Consider the following 24,830-nt stretch of genomic DNA (forward strand, 5'->3'; position numbering starts at 1 on the left):
GCGGGTGCCAACCTAACGGTTTTCAGCCAGGCCTCAGTCTCCGTCTCTGGCTCGCGATTGTTGCGTCAATATTGATTTTGCAAAAGCAACTGAGCAAATATTTGCTTGAATTTCGCTTCGGCTCGTGTACGTTATTTTGAGTTCAGATTCTCGTTCTGGTTCTTTACGATGATGACGATGACGAGGCCGATGATGATGATGATGTTGATGATGCGTTGAAGTGAAAAGCTGAAAAGTACTTGTCGCCAAAATGGGCTTGGCTCTCACTTTTCAACTCATGCTTGTGATACGAGTATTATGCAAATGCTCTCAAGCTTCAGAGAAAGGCTTTCAATTTGTCGCTTGACCGCATTCTTAGACCTTGGCATCTTGCGGGCTCTTTGATACAAGTTAATAACCAATTAATTAACAATATTAAAGAAAAGCCTCAAAATTTTTTAATTCTTTTGCTTAGATACTTAAAGAAGCGATTAAGTTGTGTACTAAATGTAAATTTTCATTCTATAGCCTACTTATAAGACTATTCGATACACAAATTTTGTACCACACTTCTCCCAAATACCTTAAGTTTTTAAAGAATAGTTTGTATCAGATAAAACGGTAGCTAGACGATAAAATAGTTCCATTTATTGGAAATTTCGTCACACTATAACAAGACAATACCAATACATACACAATGTACAATAAGAACATAATTCTTTAAGCCGCATTTCTTCGTCGTTCATTATATGCAAACCCTACTTTTAAATGCCAATTCATTTTAAGAAAAGAGAGTAATAATAAAAAGAATAAGAAAGGAGAATAGTCAAAATTGAAACAAATGTAGAAATGGAGTACTGTTAAGCATTCTTAAACACTTTCCACACCCTCAGAAAGCGTTTAAAATTAACGATAAGAGTATCACAAATTGATTGTAAATTTCTTTATTAATTTCTCTTTCAGCTTTCGGCACTCTTGTTGGCCACTCTGACCGCAGGCCAAAGCACAGCTGGCATTGAGTAAGTAGCTTGACGCTTTCAGCGCATTTTATTAACCTACCCCATATCCCCGTGCCTTGCCTTGCCTTGAGTTGTGACTGTGTGTCGTAATCCCCATGCTCGTTTCCCGGTAGAAAATTTACAGCACGCGTTTAGAATTTTGTGACTAAAACCAAAAACATTACAACTTTTGTAACTAAGCCTCTCTATCTCTATCTTTCTCTCTTTCATTCTATCACTCTATGTCTCTCTTTCTATCGCATTTGCTGTGTCTCGCTCATTTAGTTACAACTCTTTAAATTAGTTTACTAATTACATACTCGAATGCCAATGCCAAGAGACCAAAAACAAAAACCTAAACGTTTCGTTTGCAGAATTCTAAAGCAAAGACTCATCAAATTCCCCGAAGAGTTTGATCCGAATGTGGTGGCGCCCACAACATCCAACAAAGCGGATGAGGCCCAGCGCATTCTTGACCAGATCGCCAAAGTGAACGAAGCCTTCGGCTATGTGAAGAAGAAGCCCGAACAGCCAAAACTTCCGCCCATACTCGACTCCAGTCAATATCTATTCCCCAAGCCACCGCAATCGCCCTTCCACGCCCAGCAGCATCATTTCTCTGGCAGCAACGGGCAAACGCTGCTCGAGCCTTCGATACGCGCTGTGAAGCTAACGAGAACTGCCTTCAATGTGCCGCCTCCGTTGTCAGCATTGTCTCCATCCTCGCCTCCTCCTCCTCAGCAAAGAGAACAACTCGTCTTTCGACCCAATCAAGTGCAAGTGCCACAGCCAAGTTCCGAGCAGGAGGCACAACAGTTGCCCGCCCACTTTGTGATACCCGTGCATCTTTACAAGCAGAACAAGGAACAATATCTTCGCGATCATGCGCCGGAAGAGTATCGTGTGAAGGGCTACAAGATCATAGGCGATGTGGACAGCTTCTATGGCAAGGCAAAGTCAGCAAAGAAACAGGGCAAGAGCACGCCCAAATACCACTTGTTCTTCTTGCCCCGCGAGTTGGCCTTCAACGATGATGGCACGCCCAAGCGTGGCCCAAACACAACCACAACAATTGCCACAAGCACCACGCCGAGACCCTCGAGAGCACCGACTGTCAGCAAAGAGCAGCGTTTGGATTCTCGTGAGAAGCTAACGAATAAGCAGAAGCCGCAACCGCAACGCATCCCCGTCAGCGTGGTGCAAGATCCAAGCAATCGCAAACGCATCAACGCAGTCAATCAGACCACGAAACCAATGCGCATGGCAGCTAAGGAAGGTGCACAAAGTCTGCCCACTGTAGCAGCCACCACAACAGCTCCCAAGATCACAGCTGCACCAAGCGTTAGCTCCACTTTGCCACCAGCTGGCGGACTTTTGCCCAATCGCAATCGCTTGACGGGTTTCCGCGTGCCCGGCGTGAATCTCGTTGAAATGCAGAACCACACTTCGGCGGCCATTAAGAACGCTTTCCAGAACATCTTCAAGTTGCCCTTCCGCTCGCCAGGCACAAATGCCGCACCAGCTGTCATCGGCAGTCTGCAGTCCGTTCCCAACAAGAGCAGCGCATCCACTTTGGAGGACACCGACTACAAATGGGATGATGAACAAGAGGGCGGTGGCGATGGCGACAGCAACATTGATACTCTAGAGAACACTGCCGCCGAACGCGATAGCAGCGCTGCCTCGGAGAAGCATCTGCTCTTTGCCCACAAGGCGCATAAGTCGCCACTGATGGAAACCATTGGCACGGTGGCCACTGCACATCAGGGTACACAAAAGCAGGCGTTGCGCGAGGGCGGCATCATCATTCAGCGCTTGAAGGTGCGCAAGGGCGGTATTGCCATTGCGGGGCCAGGGGGCGTGGCCACCGCGGGCAGCGGCGGCACTGCGATTGTGGGACCCGGCGGTTATGCTTTGACCCATCCACGCAGTCTGACAATTGCTGGCCCAGGTGCCAAGGTTATTTCCATACCTGCTGATGTGGATTTAAAGGATGCACTGCAGCGCACCGATGTGGAGGCGCGCAGTTTTCCGCGTGAGGGCAAAGTGGTGGCCACGGGGCCGACTGTCTACTATGCACCTGCCACGGGCATGGAGCAGGAGCTGGAAACGGACGACGAGGAACAGGAGCAGGAGTTTTGAGGCTCAAACAAGTCTCAGTCCCTTGACTAACTAGTGAATTCAAATGGCGCGCCTAAGCGTTCGATAACTATCGCTTATCGAATGGCGAGTGTTGCCAGACACTTTGAAAAAAGAAAAGGGGGGAGCTGTAGTTTGCTATGTTCGATTTAAACCTAATGACTGTTAGTATTTTTGTATAGCGCTTAAGTGTATTCGTAATAAATGTTTGTAATTTGTAATTTTTTGTGCATTGCCCTCATCTCTCTCTTCATCGCTGTACATATACTAGTTTAGTTAACGGTGCCACGCCCACTAACACCTTTTGCATGCACTAATCTCTGTACTCAACTAAAAACTAGACACAATTTGAGCTGTAAATATTATGACACTAACTGACTGCTCTATCCCTTAACTCTCTCTCTCGCACTTCTCCTATGGCATCTGCTATCCTCCACACAATTAAATCCCTAATTCCATCCATTACCCAAGTGCGGGCACGTACTGGCAAACCACAAGCTTTGAGACATGGCCGTTGCGCAGTCCACTACAGCAATTCGCCAGCTTTGCTGCACCAGCTGCCCCCGCCCAGCCAGCAGCTGAGAAATTAACAGCTGAACAACCTAAGGAAGCAGCCAAACTTGTGACTCCTTATGGCGCCTACTTGGCAGCTCAACAACCACAGCCCGAGAAACTCACTGCGCCTGAGGTGAAACAAGTTCCACAAGAGCCACAACAAGTTCCACAAGCTGCGCTTGGTGTTCTCAGTCCATACGGTGCGCTGCAAGACACCACAACACACGGCAACCTCTTGCTGATCAATTCACCATACTACGCCGCCTACAGTCTACCACTCGCATATGTGGCGCCATCTGTTGCACCCGCCGTCGCAACAACAGCCAGTACAACAACCAGCACAGTCAAGCCCACAACCACAGCCGAAGTGGATAATGAGGTTGAAGATGAAGTGGATACCATTGAAACACTGCAAAAGCTGCAAGCCAAGACACAAACCCCAGCGACAAACGATCTGCAAAGCGATGAACGTTTGCGCGCAGCTGTCAGTCGCATCAATTCAAATTACGTGATTGAGGAGATTGTCGCAGTGCCTGGCAAGCATGTAATTTCAAGTCAGATAACTGGAAGTTCTGCTCAATTGAAGAAACCCAAAGCCAAAGCAGCCAAGTTGCGCAAAGGAAGCAGCAGCAGCAACAGCAACAGCAAATTGCGCACGCCAGTCAAAGTGGAGGCCACCGGACGCACCAGCACCAACTCCAACAACTTTCCACAGATACCCTTTGGCACCTTCTTTCTGCCCTACAGTCCCACACAGGCCAAGGCCATTCAGGCACGCAAGCAAGCGGCGCTAATACTCGAACCACATTCCAAGGCTGTGGTGGGTAATGGTGGCACTGCCATTTCCACGCCCATTTCGAAGGCACTGCTCAAGAAGGGAGTGCCCACGAATGTGTACTTCAATCCCGAGTCGGTGGCCATTGCGGGTGTCGGTGGCAAAGCACATGCAGCAGCCGACTTGGAGCTGGATTTGTTCAATTGACAACGATGCCTTTAAACCGAGTCCAGCTAAGTAGTTTGTAGTGTAGATATTCAATGTGTGTTCCTATGAGCCCGAAAACCAAGTGTCATCATTTTAGTTTGTAAATAAAGTTTTTTGTAGACTATCTTGCTTTGTCTAATATCTATGTAGCACTTTGTATCCACTATCCCAACGCTTTGTCTATATAAACCACGCTCCTTCACGCACAGCTCCACAATTTGTACAGGCAAAACAAAAAAGCCAAACTTCATTCACACATAGCACCACCTATACTATAACCAAACTTTTTGCACCCTGCAATCCCCTAGACACAGGTCAGGTCCACTGATCTTTGAGGAACAATTGCCATACTACGGCGGCTGGAGCGGTAAATTGCTGCAGCTACGTCCCCAGCAGCGTCAAGTGCCGCAAGTTCGTGGTCTTCCCCGGGATTCAGATGATACCATCACCATATCGGCAGCCAGTATCGAATCCATTGCCAATGATAATGGCGGTGTCAGCAGCACCACGATCTCTGCCAGCGGCAGCAATTTCAACAGAATCCAAGAGGCAGCCGCTCGTCTAGTTGCCATACAAGAGTTGGCTAAACGCAAGGGTTCCTTTAGTGAAGAGGACAACAAGGTCTATGCGAATAGTTTGCTGGAACTGGGACAAGCGGCCACTGCATTGGCACTACTCCAGCAAACTGGACAAATCAAGGACTTTAGTGTGCTTTTGCAACCGGAACTTTTCGGTAATGGGCCACAAAAGCAACCCTCGAATTTGGGACTGGAAGCCAATAATCCAGCGGATCAAAAGATCGATGAACAAAAGCTGGAGGAAGTCACAGAGCAACAGCTCGAAGAGTTTTTGCCACCCAACGATGATCCCTACGAGGACGTCAACGATAGTGTGGCTGTGATGGTACCCAAAAAGGATGCTGCCGTGGCGGAAGCCAAGCCAGTGGGTGAGTGTGGAGAAATCTTCATCTATGTAGACCCCCCAATTGTACCCGTTACCCATGGTGTAAAAGAACCAACAGGAAATGTTTTTAGCATATATTCTTGTTCAGCTTCAACAGAAGTAGCAAAGAGTGTGAACTACAGTTTGCATATTTGCACGCAGATCAAGTGTGTTTTAAAATTTAGCCACACCTGTCAAATTTTAGAGCTACAGTATAAAATTTTAATAGTCACACAAATAATTTCAGAGAGCTTTATGACGATAGGATAATAAAATTGGAAGTTATTAAACTGGCTTATGCCATAAGCTCTGAAGTCTGATCGGTTAATTTAACACTGTAATGTTAAGCTTAGAAGCTCTGTTAACGGAAATGTTAGCTTAAAACAAGTTAGTTTCTAAAAATGAGTAGCGGATATCTCACAGTCGAGCACACTCGACCGTAGCTTGCTTACCTGTTTTCTTTCTCTCTGCTTCTACCTTCAGGTCTCTCCATTGCCGGTGAGGGCGGCGTAGCCTCCTCAAAGCCTCACGCTACGGCGCTTTCGGGCCGCAATGGCTTGGCGGTGGCTTCACCCAAAGCCACAGCTATTGCTGGCGTCACCCCCGAAGAGGCAGCTGCCTTCAGCATTACGTTGCCATCACGCAATCAGCTGGTCATCAAGTCACCCAATTCTGCGGCTGGAGAGCGTCTCGGCATCGATGACTACGACTACAGCGATGTACCAATGGCCATCGCCACATTTCCCATCACTCGCGAGACACCACTACGACAAAGTGGTGCACCCGACTCCTTGGTAGAGAAGTGGCGCACAGCCATTGCCGAAGAATACGCGGCACGATCGAAGCCGGTGCAGACGAAGACGCCGCTTAAGACTGTCATAAGAGCAGCACCCAAGCGACGTCTGCACTACGAGTAGACGATAAAAGTCTGCACTTCTGCTATATTTATGCAATAAACATTCACTTTATGTATCCAACAGTTTGCCAATAAAATAATTTATATCACAACCGTAATTTTTTATTGCGAATAAAACCCAAAGCTATTCAAGTCGATGTCGATTACCACTTGTCTATCGTTTAGCCGCCATTGCCAAAGCGTTGCCATACTGTTTACCACATTTTCGGCAATTAGAAAGTGCAAATTGCAGTTGTGCATCCCTGGCAGTGATAATGATGGCGGCAGGCAGAATGAGAAATTGCTGCAGCACAAACAGCATATTGTCAATTCTGCTAGAAATTGATAGTTTGGTAATATGAGAAGGAAGTGTCGGCCATTGAACTTGCTTGCAGAGCTGTCGTTGTTTATTTCCGATGCATTTATTAAATTTCTATAGCCTGCCAGCAGGCGCATGAGGAGAAGACGAAGGAGAAAGAGAAGGAGTGCGATTGCGATTGCATATCTAATAGCTGCAAGCTGTGATTATATTTTATAACAAAATAAATTCTAAAAAAAGAATGGCAAAATCGAGAGGCGAAGAAGATGGCATATGCGATATATATAAGTGCGCAAGCATGTGCAAATCTTGATTAATCTTTTCCGCCGCAGCAGGCGGTGCAGGCAGGCATAAAAATAAATCTAGCCGCACGACTACGGAGGAGAGATGGTTTGTGGGGTGGAAAGAGGGGGTAGGGTAAATGCAAGCAGAATGTATTCAATTTGCACCTGAACCAGTTTCGATGGTTTACCGAAGCCAATGCCAATGCCAGGGCTGCGCTGATCGTGAGTGGGGCTGTCAATGTGGTTGGTTAGCTTGCAGCGCTTGACTTCTATTACAAGGCAGGTTTAACAAACTTCTTCGCACAACTTGACCAAGACCAGCAAGCATCAAGACGCGAAGAGCAAAAGACATGCAGAAAAGAACCATCTACGTTGACCATCTGCCTGGCGAGCTGCAAGCTCCAAGCTGGGAGCTGACTGGGAGTATGAGTATCTTATGCCTGAAACCAGAACCCTCTGCATAAGTATAAGTATGATTGTATAAGTATGTTTATGTATGTGTACTTGTTGTTGTCGCTTGTGCTTAGAGCCAACTTTGGTCATTTGCCGCCTGCTTTGCGTGTGCTCCTTTTGGCTATCTAGTATTTGTCTCCCTTCCTCCCTCTCTTTTCTCCTCTTATCTATCCTGCTGGAAGCTGCACATTTTCAACATTGTTGCTGTCTTTGTCGTCATCATCGTTGTTGTTGTTGTTATTGTTGCTTGCAGCTTGTTCTTCTGGTTCTTTAATTTCTTTGTTCTTGCGCTAGGTCAGTTGCGAGGCAGCTCTGCACACATTATAAAAGGCCCATCGCTGTCTGCATTGGCCACCAGTTTCCTTGAAGTGGTCGCCGTGTCAACACTGCTGAAGACTGAAGACCGAAGACTGACTCCATAGACCCCATTACTTGCATTACACAAAACAGCCACTAAAAGTACAAAAACAAAAACAGTCATCGTATCTCTCGTGTGATCATTTTCAAAGTTTTTCTTTGCGTTGCGGATTTAAGTGCGGTGTTGAAAGTGTCCTAAACTGAGAACAGTAGCACATTGAATTCACTAACCAGCAGCTGTTAAAAGGTAAGTTTTTTAATCTCTTAACCACTTTTTAGAAAGTTCTTTTGGCCATGAATTTGGCACATTAGGCGTAGAAGGGTCATTATTTAGCTTAGAAAAGCGAAAATTAGATCTCAGCTACATGTTAAATCTTTTTTATGCGCTCATTAATTTACCACATAGATAAGTAGCATAGGAAACGTGTTTGTAGATCTAGATATATTTTTTGTGGCCATTAATCTTGACCAACAAAATAATTATTATTGTTTTGTCTTTATGATAATCTGGAAGCAGTTTCATTATGATTGGCCACAATTAAGTAGATAAAAATTATCTCAGAATTTAAGATTCAGAATTATGTCCAAAGTTGATAGCAATATAAACATTTTGTCACTTGCAAAGCGTGCACATAAATTTTATTTTATAGTAGCTAGCTTTGTTCATAAGAGCAACTTCTTAATTCACAAGTTTTTTGACAGTTTTAGGCAAATACCATAAAAGCATGTTTTCATAGAATCAATCAAAGCAAAAGCAGTAAAATAGAGCAAATGTCGCATAGAGCGTTAAATATTACGTTCTCTTTGCAAATGTTATTATCGTGATAATAAAATTCGCACTGAGAGAAATGGCTGATTAACTGAAAAGAAATTTAAAAAAAGTTCTAGGAATTAGTTGTCATTAAGTGAATTATATAATAGAGAAATGCTAACTTTCAACGTTAAGCAATAGTTGTGGCCTTGGCATTTAGATTTTTTTTCGTAAGTCTTTTTCAGCTAATAGAAAATGACAAATATTTTTCTCTCTTAAACTATTTCATTAGCATATTATAACATAGTTATTCGCTGAATCAAACAGACAAAATTATTTCAATGGAAAATGCGTAATAGAAATTTCAAGTAATTGAATAAAATTGTAGATCTCAAGGATGATTAGTTATGATTTAGCTTGAATGTTGATCCAAATTTTTTCAGCATCATATTATGCCATAGTTAAGATTTAAATATTTCAATGGAAAATAGTTTATAGAAATTTCGACTAAGGAAATACAATATTAGAGCTCAAGGTTCAAAATCTGAGATTGATTGAATTTAAATGAGAATTGTAACTATATGAATATAATATTTGAACTCAGGAAAAATGCGTTTAAAGATATAGTAAGATAGTTTTTGTTTGATTGTTAATCTGACCCAAACTATTTAGTAAGCATAACATGCCATTTTAAACAATAAAGTTAAACAGATTTAAGTATGATGTTAGAAAGTGTTTACTAGAAATTTCAACTAAATTTATAATTTATTAACTGAGATTTGAATATTTGTAAAAAAAAAGTTCACTTCATATTTGGCATAGCTAGTTTTTATTTTGCTACAAAAAGTTGTCATGTTGTAAAGAAGTCTTGACAGTTGTACGTAAATGGTTTTTAATTGCATAGACAAAACATTATTTTACCCTTTTGCGAGTCTCAAGCGTATTATTTATGGAAAAATTCGCCAAGAGTGAGTAGAGCTTGAAAAGTCGCTGGAGGGAGGAGGGCAATTTAATGCCCTCAGAGATATGATCAGCAGCAGAAAGAACAGAAACAGAAACAGAACCTTTTTCCACTTCTTTGAAGCACAAACCAGTTATTAGCCGTAGAATGGTAGAGCAATCAAAAAGAGTTGGCCATGAAGAGTGGCTTATAATCATAGCTGCATTGCCCCCAGGTTGCAAGTCGCAAGTTGTAAGTTGTAAGTTTGCAAGTTGCAAGTACTTAATAGGTATGTACACTAGAAGTGGTTTTGTCCGCGGCGAGCCAATCAAATGGCACAAACCGGTTAATAGTGCGCATCCTGTGGTCACAACACACACACTCTTGCATTAATAATGTTAAATTTAGAATGGACTTTGGTCATGTAAAGCCTATAAATAGCTCAAGTCTCAACCAGTTTGCGAAGCAATCGTTACGACGTCTCTTTCTTTCTCTCTCCCTCTCTTTCCATCCATTTGCCTCCTCTTAGGAAGATGTTCATCCTATCGTTGTTCTGCCTGCTGGCTGCCGTGGGCAGCCAAGCGAAGCCACTGCAACCTGTGGTGGAGCCGGCGCAGCACATTGTGATTGTGACACCGCAGGCGCAGGTGCATCTGGAGCCAGCGGTACGCTATGTCCACGGCCTGTCGCCCTTGGCACGTGTCTCTGGCCCCCATCATGAGGAGACCATTGTATATGTGCCCGCTGGCACAGCTGCTTCGGTGGTGCCCAATGTTGCTGCGGTGCAGAGCGATGCTGTTGGCACTGGCCGTGCTCGCAGTCCATATCAGGCACCGGAGGGCAAACAGATCGAGGGTATTCCCAGCAACATCAACGAGATCCAACAGCAGGCTGCGCAGAACATTCAAATCGCCACCGGACAATTCACTGAAGCTGCTGCCGCTGCTGCTGCCACTGGCGCTGGTTTCTTCCCAGGATTCTTCCCCAGCAACAATGCCAAGGAGGAGCTGCAAGCCCAGAAGAGCGAGAAGATTGAACTGATTGAGACGCCAGCCAACACGCAACCTTTGATCGCAGCCGCCGAGGCTCGTCACTTCTACAGTCTCCCTCAAGTATATCACACGCCCGTTGTCGATGTCGTCCATGGTCCCGTCTACACCTGGCCCATCTCTGCCATTCGTGCGCGCAGCATCCAGCCCGACGAGGCTCCTCTGCAGGCCATCGAACAGAAACCCGAAGCTGCTGCCTTGGAGGCAGCTGCGCCGATCGCTGCCGCCGCCCTGCCTGCTTCAGCTGCCGCACCATTGGCCCCAGAACTGCCCGAGGCTCAGCCTCTGCTTAAGGAGCAGAAGTTGCCCGAGTCCCCAGAGCAGCCGCTGGAGCAGCTGGCACAGACCATCATTCCGGCTGCTGCTGCCGCTGAGCCCGCAAGTGAGTCGAAGCCAGAGATTGCTGCACGCCAGCTGGAGGAGAGCAATGCCATCAAACCAGAGTTGATTAGCGCTGAGATCCCCAAGGAAGCCCTTAAGGAGACCCTGAAGGAAGCACCCAAGGAAGCGATTCCGGAGCCCATCAAGGAGGAGCGTAAGTAGTCAAAAGATTTGCATAACAAACTTTTAAGTAATTTAGATATTTGAAATGGTGATAATACCAAAAAAATTTTACAGATATTAAAAGAATATATTCCGAAAAATTCCACTTTAATTTCAAACTATTTTAGATTGAGTTAATACCATTAGAAAAGAATTTTTTTTGATTTTGATTTCTTGTACATTTTCTTACACAAACAATTTTTGAAAAACACAATTTTTGAAATCAATTAAAGCTACTTTTCAAATATTTCAAAAAGCAAATTACAATTTGACTTTCAACCTGTTAAAACATAAATGACATTTATTTAATTTAATTTGCTTTTATTATATTAAAATTCAATCACAAATTTCACTTTCAATCTTTTGAAACAAAATTCAAATTTATTTATTTCATTTAATTATATTATATATTGTAGAAAATTCTTTTGTGTATAACACATAATATTTAAAATTGTTTTTTTATTAGGAAATTATGTACGAGTATATATTTAATACTTGCTACCCATGGAGTATTATAACTTAGTGTCAGCAGAAAATGTATGTAACTGGTAGAAGGAGTAATCTCTTACACCATAGAGTATATATATTCTTGATGAACGTTAACAGCCGAGACGATTTAGCCATGTCTGTCTGTCTGTCACTTAGATCTCATTAACTATAATATACATATCTATAAGATATAATCAGGTATATTTTTTACCTCTACGGTATATTTCGAATGAATTACTTCAACGATTTACTAAATATGGCTTTTGATATAGTTTAGTATTTTTTCGGTACAATATATGGAATACTTTAAGAACAATAACGCCCTGCTTTGCTTTTATTCTTGTTTTTCTTACTAGTTTTCCTCTGAAAATGTTTTCTAAAGATAGCCTGCGAAATAAGGCAAATAATTTCATAGACTTTTCATTATTTTATACCTTTTCCTATAGCCACCAAGCCACTGGAGGAACAGCCCGCCGCCTCGCCGCTGAAGGCCATCACCATTCCCGAGCCGATTGTTGAGACCCAAGCGCAGACGTTGGCCATCCAGCCAGCTGAGGCTCAGCCGGAGATTGACAGTGCCATTGCCATCAAGGCAGCGCCAGAGGCTTAGGCCAAACTGAACTGAAATTACTCACTCACACAAACACAAATCATCATCACTCATAAACACTCACACAAACACACAAACGTATATATAAACTATATGGGCAACTTTGGTACTCTACAAACTGCAAACTGCATTTCGTGCCTTGGCCACAGCCAGGCCGTGGGTTAAATAATACATTTAGTTACTAACACAGTCAGAGCAATAATTTTTTTTCAGCATTTTCCGACACACACACTCACGCATTAATTAACAAACGAAAATCTCGCAAAAAGTATACAAATAAAGCAACAACAAGCAACACGCATCTACATATACGTTCATTCATAAAACATCATACAAACAACGTTCATAAGCATCATTCATCATCATTCATTATATTCATAACCATAACAATTGCAAATGTAAAACAGAACAATAAAAAAAGTGAATGTAAAATGTACATCGAGTGTAAGCGTTTTATTTCTGAACTGATGACATTAAATCGAAAGATTTAGGCAACGAACTTGGTCAAGAATTTGCAGAACAAAGTCATAAATCACTGACAACTTTGGAGCAACAATTTTGAAAAGCGATTTACATAGTTTACAAGCATAAATCTTGTCATCAACTGGCATGACTGTCGGTCTAGAATTTTCTAAGTTGGAGAGAAATACTCTCAATATAGTAAGCCTAAGTCCCACGCAATCTGAGTTGGTTTCATAATTTTGCCACGCGCTACTTAAACCACCTAAATTTATCTTTATATTCCTTCTATAATATTTTATAGTAAATTTGAATAGAAGAGAAATATTGGGTTGTTTTAAAGAATCAACCGTAGAAAATTATAATGACCTTTTGGAAACGAAAGACTTAGACAACAAACGTAGCCAAATTTACCCCATGAATTCGGAGATGTATCATAAATAAAAAATAATAATACAGAATAGATCACTTAAGAACTTGTAGAACTGCAAATAGTAGCCATGCGTTGTTAAAGTTGGTCAACCACATGGTGTGTGAAATTATGCAATGTCCATAACATAAAGCAGCAACTCCATAAGCGCGTCCCAGAAATTCCACGCAGCATAAAAAATATTGCACATATCATCGAGAGGCGAACATAAATCGCATTTCGAACGCGACATTGCATACTAAGCAGAAGACCGCCGAGGCATGCCGACGTGCCCAGCCATAACTTGAAGAGAAGCGTCTGTTTCTCTCTCTTCCAAGCTTTGTCTAGGCATTTGTTACAGTTACCCAATTGAAGAAAACGCCCCAGAGCAGCCCTTTATTGAGGTGAATAAATAGCAAATAATTTATTACTAAAATTAGAGAACACTCTTGGTCGTTTGGTAAACACAAACGTAAATATTTTACTGATAATGACATTGACATTAAACTATGAAGTTTAAATTAAACATTACTCCTTACTTTTCGCCTATTACTAGTACATTTTTGAGAAGACTTATTCTAAATACATATAATTTGAGACATAAATAAATTTATAGATTTGTTACTCATCTTTAAAGAGTCATAAATAAATTTTAAACAATGCTTTTTCGCTCATCTTCCCCGACTGTAATCCAAGTGTCATCATCTTTCAATGGCTGCTCTGTGGCTGCAATGTCATTCTCCTGCAGATTATCTTGTTCATTCTCTTGCGACGGTTTCTCCGTAGTTGTTTGCGTGCTCGTCTCCAGCGTCGCTTTTGTGGTCAGCTCGTCCTTGCGCACCGGACGACTTGTGTCCGTGTAGCGATAGATGGAAAAGAATGTTTGAATGCGCTGCAAAACATTCTCCATTATAGGCGGAAACTTATGCTCTTCACCATCGCCATAGATCTTGATATTCAGCTTGCCTTGTCCGCCACTTGGTTGCAACTTCAATGCCTGCAACACGCTGCGCAGCATCAACAGATTCTGCAACTGACTGCCGCCATTCTGATTAGGTGCGCTGCTCATGAGCAGAGTGCCATTCGGTTTAAGCTCTAGATAACCAAATTTCTCCATATCCAAAGGTGAGCCAAGAGTCACATCCAGCGGCACGACGGCGGCTTTCAATGTCGTCGCAAAGAGCAACAAGGGCAACAGCAATCGCAGCCCTTTGAGCTGCATCACAAGTGAGTTGATTTTTAAATATTTTTTGTCGTTTAAGTAAAGTGAACTAACTGTGTTCAGCTCTGCACGGTTAGTCGACTGCGATTGCACTGCTTTTGGCCAAGCTTTGTCTCGCTTATTTCACTGCGCTTGTAACTCACTTTGAGTGCGGTTTATTGTGTTGGGCACTGGGCCAACTTTTCGAGCTGCGAGCTCTCTCGCAAGCGCGTATTTATTGTTTGAGTTACTTATTTGCATTGAAGTCTGAGCTATTTGTACATTAACTGTTATACATTTGCTCTCAATAGATAACGAACGAACGAAAATTTGCCATTTGCGTATACGTAATATTTACTCGCCTTGTTGTGTTCATGTAGTGAAAGTGCTAAAGAATATTAAGCAAATGCTATAGTAAATCGGTCAAAGGGTCGATTGCCTCTTTACAGACAGTATTTAAATCAGCATTTACACTGGCTTACAAAAGTATGCTCACAAACACAAGATTTTGCAAAAATTGAAAATTGCATTTCTATTTATAATTTCAAGAAAAATACAAAGCAATTTGCTCATAGCAATATTAATGTATTTTATGAACACTGCCGGCATATTGTTGTGTAGTGTTTAGTCATAAATAAGTTGATAAAGCGACATTATAATAATAAACATTTATTTAATAATACAACTGTTGTTGAAACCGGCTCTTGAAAATTAGGTCTGCGTTTTTATTTAGACTTTTGCATCATCTTCAAGCGACGGCAACAACAATAAAGATCGGAACAGCGACATATTTACAAAATATTTCAGTACAAAAATCATTTTAAAATCAATCGACATTTCTCAATGTTGTTTTTCTCACAGCGTTTTGACGTAAATTCCACAAAATTGCAGAAATCCCAAAATATAATATATAAAAATCTCATTAGCGGCGATTTCAATGCATAAAATAACAAAAAGAACTCGAGAATAAACAGAAATAAATAATCATAGTCTAGCAGATGATGATTATTATGTTGTTGCCAAGAAGAACAGAAAATATGTTAACCTGTTGGTGAATCATGACCAAATACAAGTTATCTAGAACCTTTTTCGGGCACTCATCGATTTCTATGAACGAAACGCAAAAGCCACAAAGTCGCCACTCGGTGCTAAGAATAGATTGGAAGCGAATTTTTAAACTAATCTTTATAGCGTTCGAACTGGGCAAATTTGTTTAAACACTTGTAATGAATCCCTCTCTCGACGAGTCGTGCAAACTTAACAATTATTTAAATAGGTAGCATCATTTTGTAATTTTTGTAATCGAAAACTGCGCAGTTCAAATGGACACTTTAAGGTTTGGCCCTTGCACGAACTAAAAAAAAAAACAAAAAGAAAGACTTAGACAACGAGCTTGCGGAATTTAAGCGCTCAAAGCGGACATTTGATAGCGCATCTAGAGATTTGAGTTTACCCATCGAAGCGAGCCATCTAATTATGCACAAGTCAGAGACGTCAAGTGCTCAGCTCATGTCAGTAAAAACAGCAAACTTCCGTTCAGGAAACTTAAGCATTAAAAATCTCCCCCCTTCTCCCCAGTTAGCACATAATTTTGCATTAATTAAACACAAACAAATTGATGGAAGTACCTCAAAAAATGCTTAATAATATATAAATCATTGACTGGACACAGCTTTGCAGTCTAGCGAATGCACGACAACTTGCTACCCAATTCGATAATACATATTATATTCAATTTTTTGCTGATTTCAGCGACTGGTTTGGGGAACCAGCTTAACATCTTTGCTCTAATATTCCACTTGATCAGCTTAATATATGCAAGCTGGCACCTTAAACTCATATCTGTCTCATCTCAACTGTCAAAAATTATGGCAAAGTATAAAAGTTTAAATTTTCAACTAATAAGCTGATAGTTAATAATCGCAGCAGGTAACTTTTTAAGATCAACTTTATTTGACTACTGTCAGATAAAACTAATAAAGCGTTGTTATGTAGTATAAGTATTTTGGGGATCAGAAATTAACAATACTTTTCGATTAAAAATGCCACTGAAAGAAGTTTCAGCTGCAATTTACGTCAAATGTAAAGAGCTTAGAGAAGCGGAAATTCGATTCACTAAGTGAGCTACTTTCAACTTTAAACTAATAAACAGATAGTTAATAATCGCAGCAGATACATTTTAACTTCAACTTTATTTGCCTACTGTCAAAATGTGAATGTGCTAAGCATTGTAATATATTACACTATTTTAGGGGATCACAAATTAAAAACATTTTTTCAATCCTACTGAAATTAGAGAAACTTCAACTCCAATTTACGTCAAATGTTCGACTTGTTAAGTGACCAACTTTCAACTTTCAACTAATAAACTGCTAGTTATTAATCGCAGTAGGTGATTTTAACTTTAGCTTTAACTTGAACTTTATTTGCCTACTGCCAAATTGTGAATGAGTTAAGCATTGATATATAATATACTTTTTTTGGGGATCACAAATTAACAACATTCTTCCGATCATTATTGGTGCAACAATTCTATTGAAATTAGAGAAGTTTCAGCTGCAATTCACATCAAATGTAAAGAGGCTTATAGAAGCGGAAGTTCAACTAAGTGAGCTACTTATACCCATTGCTGTAAGTTGATACAGGGTATTATAAATGAAACGCTTACCTATGAGATAACTGACAGTCGCTGAGCTCAACAGAATGCCACTTAAATTGCGACAGACACTTGCGGGTGCCTGTAAAGCGCCAATATGAAATACATATTCTATACCAAAAAACAAATATGAGAAGAAAAAAAATATCAAAATAAATATTATTTAATAACTAATTGAGCATTCGAGTGCTCACATACACGCTCATACATAAAATTAATGATGCGATCGATGCTGATGCTGCTGGACGCGTGAGAAGTGTGAATTTGATTTGCTGAACTTCAAATCGAAAAAACGCTGCTGAGATGCTATTGAAGCTGAGTAAGAAACCGGACAGCTTGATGCCGCACATCTTCATTCAACGCGCAGTCGCTAATTTTATGCAAAACAAAAAAAAAAAACACAGTAAGAAAACAACAATCTGAAAACAACGACAACAATAAGCTGCTAAGCAAAAACTTAGTATAAAAGCGTTGCTGTTAGTTATTTAGTTATTAGTCGACCGCCCAACGCAGAACAGTGAACAATATATATAGAGATAACATACTACGATAACTGTTAGATCGTCCCAGTGATAAACAAGTTTTTCATACGCCATGAAGTGTTTCATTTTAGCCGCATTGATGCTGGTTAGTAGACCCAAAATAAAAAACCAATAAAATATAAAATAAGAGACAGCTTTGATATGCATAACGATTGGATAACACACGAGCTTTGGATCTATGGACGTATACAATTAGAAATCCGGGTTGTAAAAATGTCAAATGTGACTGGCAGAGTGCAAATACGCGATTACTTAGTCGAGTGTATTTGCCAGAGATGATACAATGTGCAAATTTGTTACACGTGCAGCGCAGATGACATCATCGAAAAGATCGAAATTATTCGACGTAGTTTATCACCCACACTTTTCTTTATCAACTACTTTTTGCAGGTCAGTTTGGCCAGCGCCGAGAACATTTTCAAGATCAACATCACACCCGAGGAAGCACAACAGTATCTCAACAGCGCCCAATTGCGTGGCGTCAACGAGATCGAATATGCACCCAAGACCGGTGAGAATCCTTTGCCTGAGGCACGCAACGAGAAGGGTGAATTCGTGTACATGGGTCGTGTGATTGAGCATCCCGAGGATTATGTCGAGGAGCACTACGATGCGCATCAGTATCACGGTCAGGATGGACTCGGTCAGTACGTCTATGGCTACAAGGACTGGAATCAGGGCAAGAACGAGAAGCGTGATGAAGCAGGCACTGTGAGCGGATCCTACAAGTATGTGCAGCCACATGGACGCGACTTTATCGCCAAGTACTACGCCGATCGCACTGGCTTCCATGTCGAGGACAATCGTCCCGCTTATCTGAAGCAGCCCGCCACCAAGACGCCCGCAGTGCTCAAGGCTGAGGAGGCGCACTTCAAGCTGTGGGGTGAACTTGCTGCCGCTGCTGGCCACAATCCCGATCCCTATGCTGCCGAGTATCAGACTGGCGAGGGTCGCTATGAACCCTCGGAGGCTGAGACCCGCGGCTATGTGCATGAGGAGCAACCTTATGTGCCCGGACCCGAGGAGACCGGCGAGCCCAAGGGCTTCTTCTATGCCTTCGACTACAATGTGCCGCTGTTGCGCAACAAAGCGGAACGCGAGGAACTCGAGCGTCTTCGTGCCGTCAACAACAAGGACGAGTAAGCGAAAGCGTGTGTGTTAGATTAAATGTGAAATAGAAATAATATAACTCTAAATATTTATTCAATGATATTAAATAAAACAGCAGCTATTACATTTCTCAAATACGTTTTCTTCTTTATTTTTGTGTTTTTCTTTATTACATTACATATATAAAATGTGGTTTGGTTGTTATCCTTCTTTTTTTTCGATTTTTTGTTTTTCCCCCACTTGTATAATTTCATTTTCATTCATGTTAATTTTAACATCTTAGTTCTTGTTGTTCTTCTTTTTCTTTATTTACTTTAATTGATTCTTATTTTTGTTTTTTTTTGCGGCTTTTAATCAAGTAAAATTATTGCTTTCGCTTTGCTCATCAGTTGCAAGACTTGAACTTAAATGTTAATTGTTTTAATTATTTCGTAATTATAATGTGATGGAGTTGTCCGCTTAACTTGATGTTTTTTTGCTTGCTTTTCGCTGATTGTTGCTTGGTTGTCGTGCGCCTATTTTAAACTAATTTACACGAGCATTTCTTCTCTCACTTACAACCAGTTTAAAACTAACATTTATGTGTTAATTATTTTTGTGTTAATTTCCATTTCAACTCACATAAAACTTTTTAATCATAATTGTAACTTTAATCGTAATTTAATCCGCACTAAACGAATACATAATTATATTTTTGATTTAAAATTGTAGCATGTGTTGTTGTTTTTCCTTTTTTTTGTGTTTTTGTTGCCCCATTTGTATGGCACTAAGGAGCGTGGAGCGGTTAAAGGGGGAGGAATAAGGGCGAAGGCCAGCTTAAATGAGTATGTGAAATTTTGTATTGCATGCTTCTAGGCGCTACAAAAAAAATCCAACACAACAAATGCTAAATACTCTTGCAGCAACATATTTCATAGCACATTTTAGCAGGGACTGTGAATAATTATATTTTTCATAATATATCAAAAAATCATTCATTTATAGTTTTCATAAAAAAATGAGAATCATTTTTCTTTCCAAGGATAAAAACAATATTTATTGGTAAAAAAAAAAATTCAAATCATGAAATAATCATTATTTTATGAATTTTATTTCTGATTGCAAAATATTGATTATTTTATGAGTTTTATTTTCGGAACATTAATCATTATTTCATAAGTTACAGCATCAAAAAAACAAAAATTGTATTTTTTGCAAAAAAATAAAAATTATGATATAATGATAAATGTCAAGTCTCTGCATTTTATATTTAAAAACTTGAAATTTCATCAAATTTGGTAGTCTGCAAGAGTATTTCAACTTCGGCATTGCCAAAATTTCAGCTGGATTTATTTCGCAGGGAATTTTGTTTTAATTACTTGTTAAATAATAAAATTTATAATTTCTTTTTTGTATACTTTTGTTGTGTGTGTACATTTAAAAAAGTTGAAAATAGTTTTCGATGTTGTAAACACAAAATATTTGATTTTCAAATGAATCACAATTGAATTTCGTTATGTTAAATGAAAAGCAAACATCATAAATGCACACATATGCGTTATCGGTCTATATGTATGTTATCTATATATGGCAGCTTCAATCAGTCCAATATTGAGAGTTTTTAGTTCTATTACGTCTAAGCCTGAATGTTATTCGAGTGTGGATGTGAGTGAGTGTGATTGAATGTGAATTGTAAATATTCATAAATGGTTTTTGCGCTTTGAAGTTGAGAGCACGCTGACGTTCAAGTTTAAATAATAAACAAATGTGTAATCGTAACAAATATAGTATCTAAGGGATTTCAAGTTTCAAGAGTTTTGATTCCATACTAGAATCAATTTCGAATAATTTGTGAAATTGATGCGAATAGGGAAACGTAAAAATATAATTGAAATAAAAACAAAATAGCGTCTTATAAGATATACCCATCGGTATAATATATATAGTTATACCAAGGTACACAAGGTACTTTATAGAGCCTACGTTGTGTGTGTCGAGTCTGTGCCAAGTTCAACTTCAAAAGCGATTGGAGATCATACGATTGTGGGAGGGTGTAGAAGGTAGGATGAAAAATGCATAATACTTTTTTGATCAAAGGGAATTTTGTTACATGTCAGAGATGTGTGTGTGAGTGTGACAGTGTGTGTGTGTGTAGTCTAGACTCTAGAGTTAAGTTCTATGTATGCATTGTGGCATAGGCATAGGCATATTATTTATTAGTAGATGCAATAGTAGGTGCAGTGTCCAGTGCTGAGTTCTGTTCTATTCTGATGATAATTTGGCGCATGAGTTACGTTTCGATTGCCATGGATTAGATGACCTAATTTAAGGTGTTGTATTTTCTCATTTGTTTTTTTATCGTTATCGTTATTTATTTTGTATTTTTGCTTTTGTCTCTCTCGGTTTGTATATAAGGCAAACTGTATGCGAAACATACGAATATTGAACTATATAAATACTTTGTTTTTTTTTTTTTGTCATTTTACGTACGTATGCCGGGGGAAGAATTCCTGGAGAAACTATGGATATAACCAGACGACATATAAATTGGTTTGCTTACACAAACTTGTATTTTGTTGGGTCGGTATATTTTTGGAGAATGGCACAACTTTTACTTGTTCGATTTGAGAGTCTGTCGATATATAGTATATATATTTTGTTTTGCTTCAAAAATTGACTGATACAACTGTGTATATGGTACATATAGTATACATACATATATGTACTCCTATGTATACTGTATATAAACGTATTTTTGTATATATATATATATGTAAATCTTGTATACGAGAGTCTCCTCTAAATACGCCTAGGTGCTAGTGAAGTGCTAGTTTTGGGTAGTTGTTTTTACTTCTCGTCTCTATGCTTCGCGCCTATCGTTATCGTTATCGGTTCGCTTACTTACCAAACTTGTGATCGGAACTACTCTACTCTACACATACTTATCTTCTACTTGGCCGCCGTCGCAGCTGCCGCGGCCGTTGCACTGGGCGCCACTTTCAGCTTGATGAACATGTTGTTGTCGTTGTTGCTGCTATTCAAATCAAGCTTCTGCACCTCACACTCGAGATTATTGATGCAGTTCTTCTCGTACTGTGTGGTTGCGCCTCCATTATTGCCATTGTCGCTGTTGCCACTGCTGCTATTGTTGATCGCTGTTGCTTTCTCACTGGCCGTTTGCTCGCTGGGCGCCACCTTTTTCTCCTTGCTCTTCTTCAGCGCATTGAGCAACGTCTTCTCTTTGCTTTTGCTCTCCTTGTGATTGCTCCCGTCCTTGTCCTTGTGCTTGTTGTTCTTGAAACGCGGGAAAATGCAACCGTTTGGCAAGAATCCGCCAAGTTTTTCCTTTTTGGCCGGCGCTGCTATTGGCGTCGGCGTCGGGGTGGGCGTTGCTGTCGTTGGAGGCGTGGCTGGGGACTGAACAGCAGCTGCTGGCGTGGATGAATTTGTGGTTGTACTTCCTCCATTGCTGGCAGTGCTGGGCGTTTTGCCTTCTGGCTCTTGCTCTGCAGCTTCTCCGTTATCCCCGGTTGTTGGCGTTGTGCCATTTGTGCCATTAACACCACCACCAGCATCTGTTTGGTCAGCACAACCTTCACCAGCTGGCTGCGCATCGTTGGCAGTCGTCGTTTGCTCTTGTTGCTCCTCCAACTGCTCGCTGGCCACCTTGTTGTCCAACTGTTGAGCAAAGACGGCCAGTGTAATGCCATTGTTACCTTGTTGTTCAACTGGAATCAGATCCGCATTGTAAGCGGGCGGTAAACCGATCTCAGCACCAGACGATGATTGAGTAGAACTCCCTGCACGCGCCGCATCGGGCGACTTGGGAAACATTTGTTGTGTGGTGATATTTTGATAGTGCTGCTGCTGGCGTTGCTGCAGCATTTGCTCCTCGCGCTCGCGATCACGTTGCGCCTGCACCGCATTCCAGACATCCTTCAGCTCGCCGGAGATGTCGCGATCCTTGAGTATGACGGCGTTTCTAAGAGTGCCAAAACAAAATTATTGTTGAAGTGATATTTAGTAAACAAAAGACAACCCCAGCTCACCTGACTAGTTTCACGCCGGGATTCATAGCCTCCACAAAATCGCACATGAGCTCAACCATGGCACGCCGTTCCTCCGGATCCTTGCTGTGGCGTCCCGAATCCTTGAGCACCTCCGGATTAGCCATGACAGCGAATACAATTGGCGGACTGCGTGGACTTCCAGGAGGCACCTAATAAAATCAATAAAAATAAATACGTTATAGGTTAAAGTTATCGATAAGCAGTTATCGATCGATAATACTTGATTATTAGTTATGGATTAATTATCAGTAATCTTTTATCAATCGATAATCAATCAATAGTTCTCGATCATTATAATGGGTCAAAAGTTATCGATCACTTACCCGCATGCCGCCATACAGCGGTATTGGATCACTGGGCTCCTGGGGTATGACAATGCGTGTCCAGCTCAACACATTGATGAACAGCTCCTCACCCGTCTCTGTCGTCGTCCGAATACACATGTGCGGCTGTGGCGGATTCTTAAAGTGCCGATAAGCGCGTGAGTGTCGATAACTGTGTGGCGGTGGTGATGATTGCATCAGTGACAATCCCACACCCAAGTCACCCTGTTGATCTAATTGCTGTTGTTGTTGCTGCTGCTGTGCATGCTGTTGCATATTATTAAGCCGCAGCTGTTGCTCGGCATTGTTGTTGTTATTGTTGTTATAGTTGTTGGTCTCATGAACATCATGAACATCGTATGTGGTTGCTTCAGCATCATTGGCAGTGCTGTTGTTGCTTGTGTTGTGTTCGCTTTGTTGTTGTGGCCGTTGTTGTTGTGGATGCTGCTCCTGTGCGGAACTTTCAGCTTCAAGCTCCGCCGCCGACATTTTCGCTTTATAGCTTGAGTATTGGTGTTGTTGTGGTTGTTGTTTTTATTTATTGTTATTGGTGTTGTTGCTTCGTTTTGTTGTTTAGCTTTTAGCAGTCTTTTGTTTTGTCGTCCCGCTCTTCAGCCGTCGGTTTTTCACCCGGTCGCGGTTGCTTTTCGTGCTCTTCTCTTTGTTTCCTATTGAGTGCACTCACACTCACACCACCAACATTCGCTCTCTGTCTCGCTCGCTCTCGTTCGCTTGCTCGCTCTGCCGTTGGCTGTCTTCTTATAGCATATCGGCGCCTTGGTCCTGTTTCCAACTTAACTTTTGACCTTTGGCGTTATTAATGTGTGTGCATATTACGCGTCGACGTCTTTGACATTTATCTACATACATACATACATATGTACGTGTATTGTCCTCAAATACACAAGTCTTTATCGTGCACGCACAAACAGGCACACGCATACGCACACATACATACGCAAACACCCTTCTTCAATGCGCACCCCGCACAACCACACACACACTTACAAGTGGGAGGAGTTGGTAGTTGTAGTTGTTGTCTGCGAAAGAGATGGGGAACAACATCGGCTCCGCAATTGCAGAGCCAAAGAAAACATGAAAATCTCTAAAATTCAATGCAATAGCAACACTAGGTTGCAGTTTCATTGTTGCACTTACACATTTCACGCGTTTTCATTAATAATAATGGTTTTCCAGTTTCTCATTGCACAATACACATACAAAAACAATGTACATACACATACACACACAAAAACTGAAACTGCGTTTCTTCTGCTTCACATAATTTTTTCCCAATAGACGACTGCTGCTGCTGCCTGCTGACTGCACTTACAAAACAATGCGCCGACAGACGGCCGCGCGCTGCGCTGATTTTTATATTTAGCTTTTTAGCAGCTTTTCATGGTAGCGCACATAGAAAACAGCCGAATTTTCCGACGATTTCCCAACATAAACAAAAAACTAATGTATGTCTACAGTATGACCGAATGTTGCGTTTAAAAATGTACATTTTACAGCGACATCACTACCGCCTTCATATGTGCTAGCTGGTCCCACCTTCAAAGGTATATGTGTGTTATTACGAATTTGTGGATACAAAGGCGGTTCTTTTTAAAAAATTTTTATTTGCTTGTGCTTATGAAATAATTTAAAATTAATATACCTAATATATTCTTTGAAATGAAGAGCCAAGTGTAAAAGATTCATAAAACAAAAATTGAGTAACGTCCAACAACAAGTACCTAAACTCAAACGAACCTACAATGGTCACACTAATGCTCACGACAACTACAAAG

At 41.0% G+C, this 24,830-nt stretch overlaps 5 protein-coding genes across 9 annotated transcripts in view; 3 read left to right on the forward strand and 2 right to left on the reverse strand.

Annotated features, from left to right (window-relative positions):
* Nucleotides 1-6,603, forward strand: part of LOC133840444 (uncharacterized) — a 96,577-nt gene extending 89,974 nt beyond the window's left edge. For 3 of the 5 annotated variants that reach the window (XM_062272269.1, XM_062272271.1, XM_062272270.1), the window contains exons 3-4: nucleotides 943-998; nucleotides 1,352-3,337. In XM_062272269.1, the coding sequence (XP_062128253.1) occupies nucleotides 943-998; nucleotides 1,352-3,119 (1,824 nt within the window). In that variant the 3' untranslated portion in view covers nucleotides 3,120-3,337. The other 2 variants (XM_062272273.1, XM_062272274.1) reach the window with 2 other exon arrangements.
* Nucleotides 6,604-7,909: 1,306 nt separating this feature from the next.
* LOC133840453 (cytadherence high molecular weight protein 1) lies at nucleotides 7,910-12,721 on the forward strand. Its single transcript, XM_062272291.1, has 3 exons — nucleotides 7,910-8,150; nucleotides 10,124-11,178; nucleotides 12,122-12,721. The coding sequence occupies exons 2-3, from the start codon at nucleotides 10,128-10,130 to the stop codon at nucleotides 12,283-12,285; spliced, it is 1,215 nt and encodes a 404-aa protein (XP_062128275.1). The 5' UTR covers nucleotides 7,910-8,150; nucleotides 10,124-10,127; the 3' UTR covers nucleotides 12,286-12,721.
* Nucleotides 12,722-13,726: 1,005 nt separating this feature from the next.
* Nucleotides 13,727-14,697, reverse strand: LOC133842935 (uncharacterized). Its single transcript, XM_062276242.1, has one exon. It carries the CDS (start codon nucleotides 14,373-14,375, stop codon nucleotides 13,806-13,808), a length of 570 nt encoding a protein of 189 aa, XP_062132226.1. The 5' UTR covers nucleotides 14,376-14,697; the 3' UTR covers nucleotides 13,727-13,805.
* A 2,796-nt stretch (nucleotides 14,698-17,493) lies between these two features.
* On the forward strand, nucleotides 17,494-18,797 carry LOC133842934 (uncharacterized). The gene is made up of 2 exons (XM_062276240.1): nucleotides 17,494-17,637; nucleotides 17,943-18,797. The coding sequence occupies exons 1-2, from the start codon at nucleotides 17,605-17,607 to the stop codon at nucleotides 18,693-18,695; spliced, it is 786 nt and encodes a 261-aa protein (XP_062132224.1). The 5' UTR covers nucleotides 17,494-17,604; the 3' UTR covers nucleotides 18,696-18,797.
* Nucleotides 18,798-21,008: 2,211 nt separating this feature from the next.
* On the reverse strand, nucleotides 21,009-24,554 carry LOC133841533 (probable serine/threonine-protein kinase tsuA). The gene is made up of 4 exons (XM_062274081.1): nucleotides 24,193-24,554; nucleotides 23,035-24,074; nucleotides 22,691-22,860; nucleotides 21,009-22,623 (listed from the first exon to the last, which is right to left on the reverse strand). Exons 2-4 carry the CDS (start codon nucleotides 23,521-23,523, stop codon nucleotides 21,591-21,593), a joined length of 1,692 nt encoding a protein of 563 aa, XP_062130065.1. The 5' UTR covers nucleotides 23,524-24,074; nucleotides 24,193-24,554; the 3' UTR covers nucleotides 21,009-21,590.
* Between the last annotated feature and the right edge of the window lie 276 nt (nucleotides 24,555-24,830).

This window comes from Drosophila sulfurigaster, chromosome 3 (assembly GCF_023558435.1).
Source record: "Drosophila sulfurigaster albostrigata strain 15112-1811.04 chromosome 3, ASM2355843v2, whole genome shotgun sequence".
Taxonomy (NCBI): Eukaryota; Metazoa; Arthropoda; class Insecta; order Diptera; family Drosophilidae; genus Drosophila; species Drosophila sulfurigaster.

Excerpts from the sequence above, each read along its gene's own strand:
- LOC133840453 (XM_062272291.1), top strand. The coding sequence starts at position 10,128 with ATGTTCATCCTATCGTTGTTCTGCCTGCTGGCTGCCGTGGGCAGCCAA. Across the intron at positions 11,179-12,121 it reads GGAGCCCATCAAGGAGGAGC|CCACCAAGCCACTGGAGGAA; the intron begins GTAAGTAGTCAA and ends CTTTTCCTATAG.
- LOC133842935 (XM_062276242.1), bottom strand. The coding sequence starts at position 14,375 with ATGCAGCTCAAAGGGCTGCGATTGCTGTTGCCCTTGTTGCTCTTTGCG.
- LOC133842934 (XM_062276240.1), top strand. The coding sequence starts at position 17,605 with ATGAAGTGTTTCATTTTAGCCGCATTGATGCTG. Across the intron at positions 17,638-17,942 it reads TTTTAGCCGCATTGATGCTG|GTCAGTTTGGCCAGCGCCGA; the intron begins GTTAGTAGACCC and ends TACTTTTTGCAG.
- LOC133841533 (XM_062274081.1), bottom strand. The coding sequence starts at position 23,523 with ATGTCGGCGGCGGAGCTTGAAGCTGAAAGTTCCGCACAGGAGCAGCAT. Across the intron at positions 22,861-23,034 it reads CGCTGTATGGCGGCATGCGG|GTGCCTCCTGGAAGTCCACG; the intron begins GTAAGTGATCGA and ends TGATTTTATTAG. Across the intron at positions 22,624-22,690 it reads CCCGGCGTGAAACTAGTCAG|AAACGCCGTCATACTCAAGG; the intron begins GTGAGCTGGGGT and ends TGGCACTCTTAG.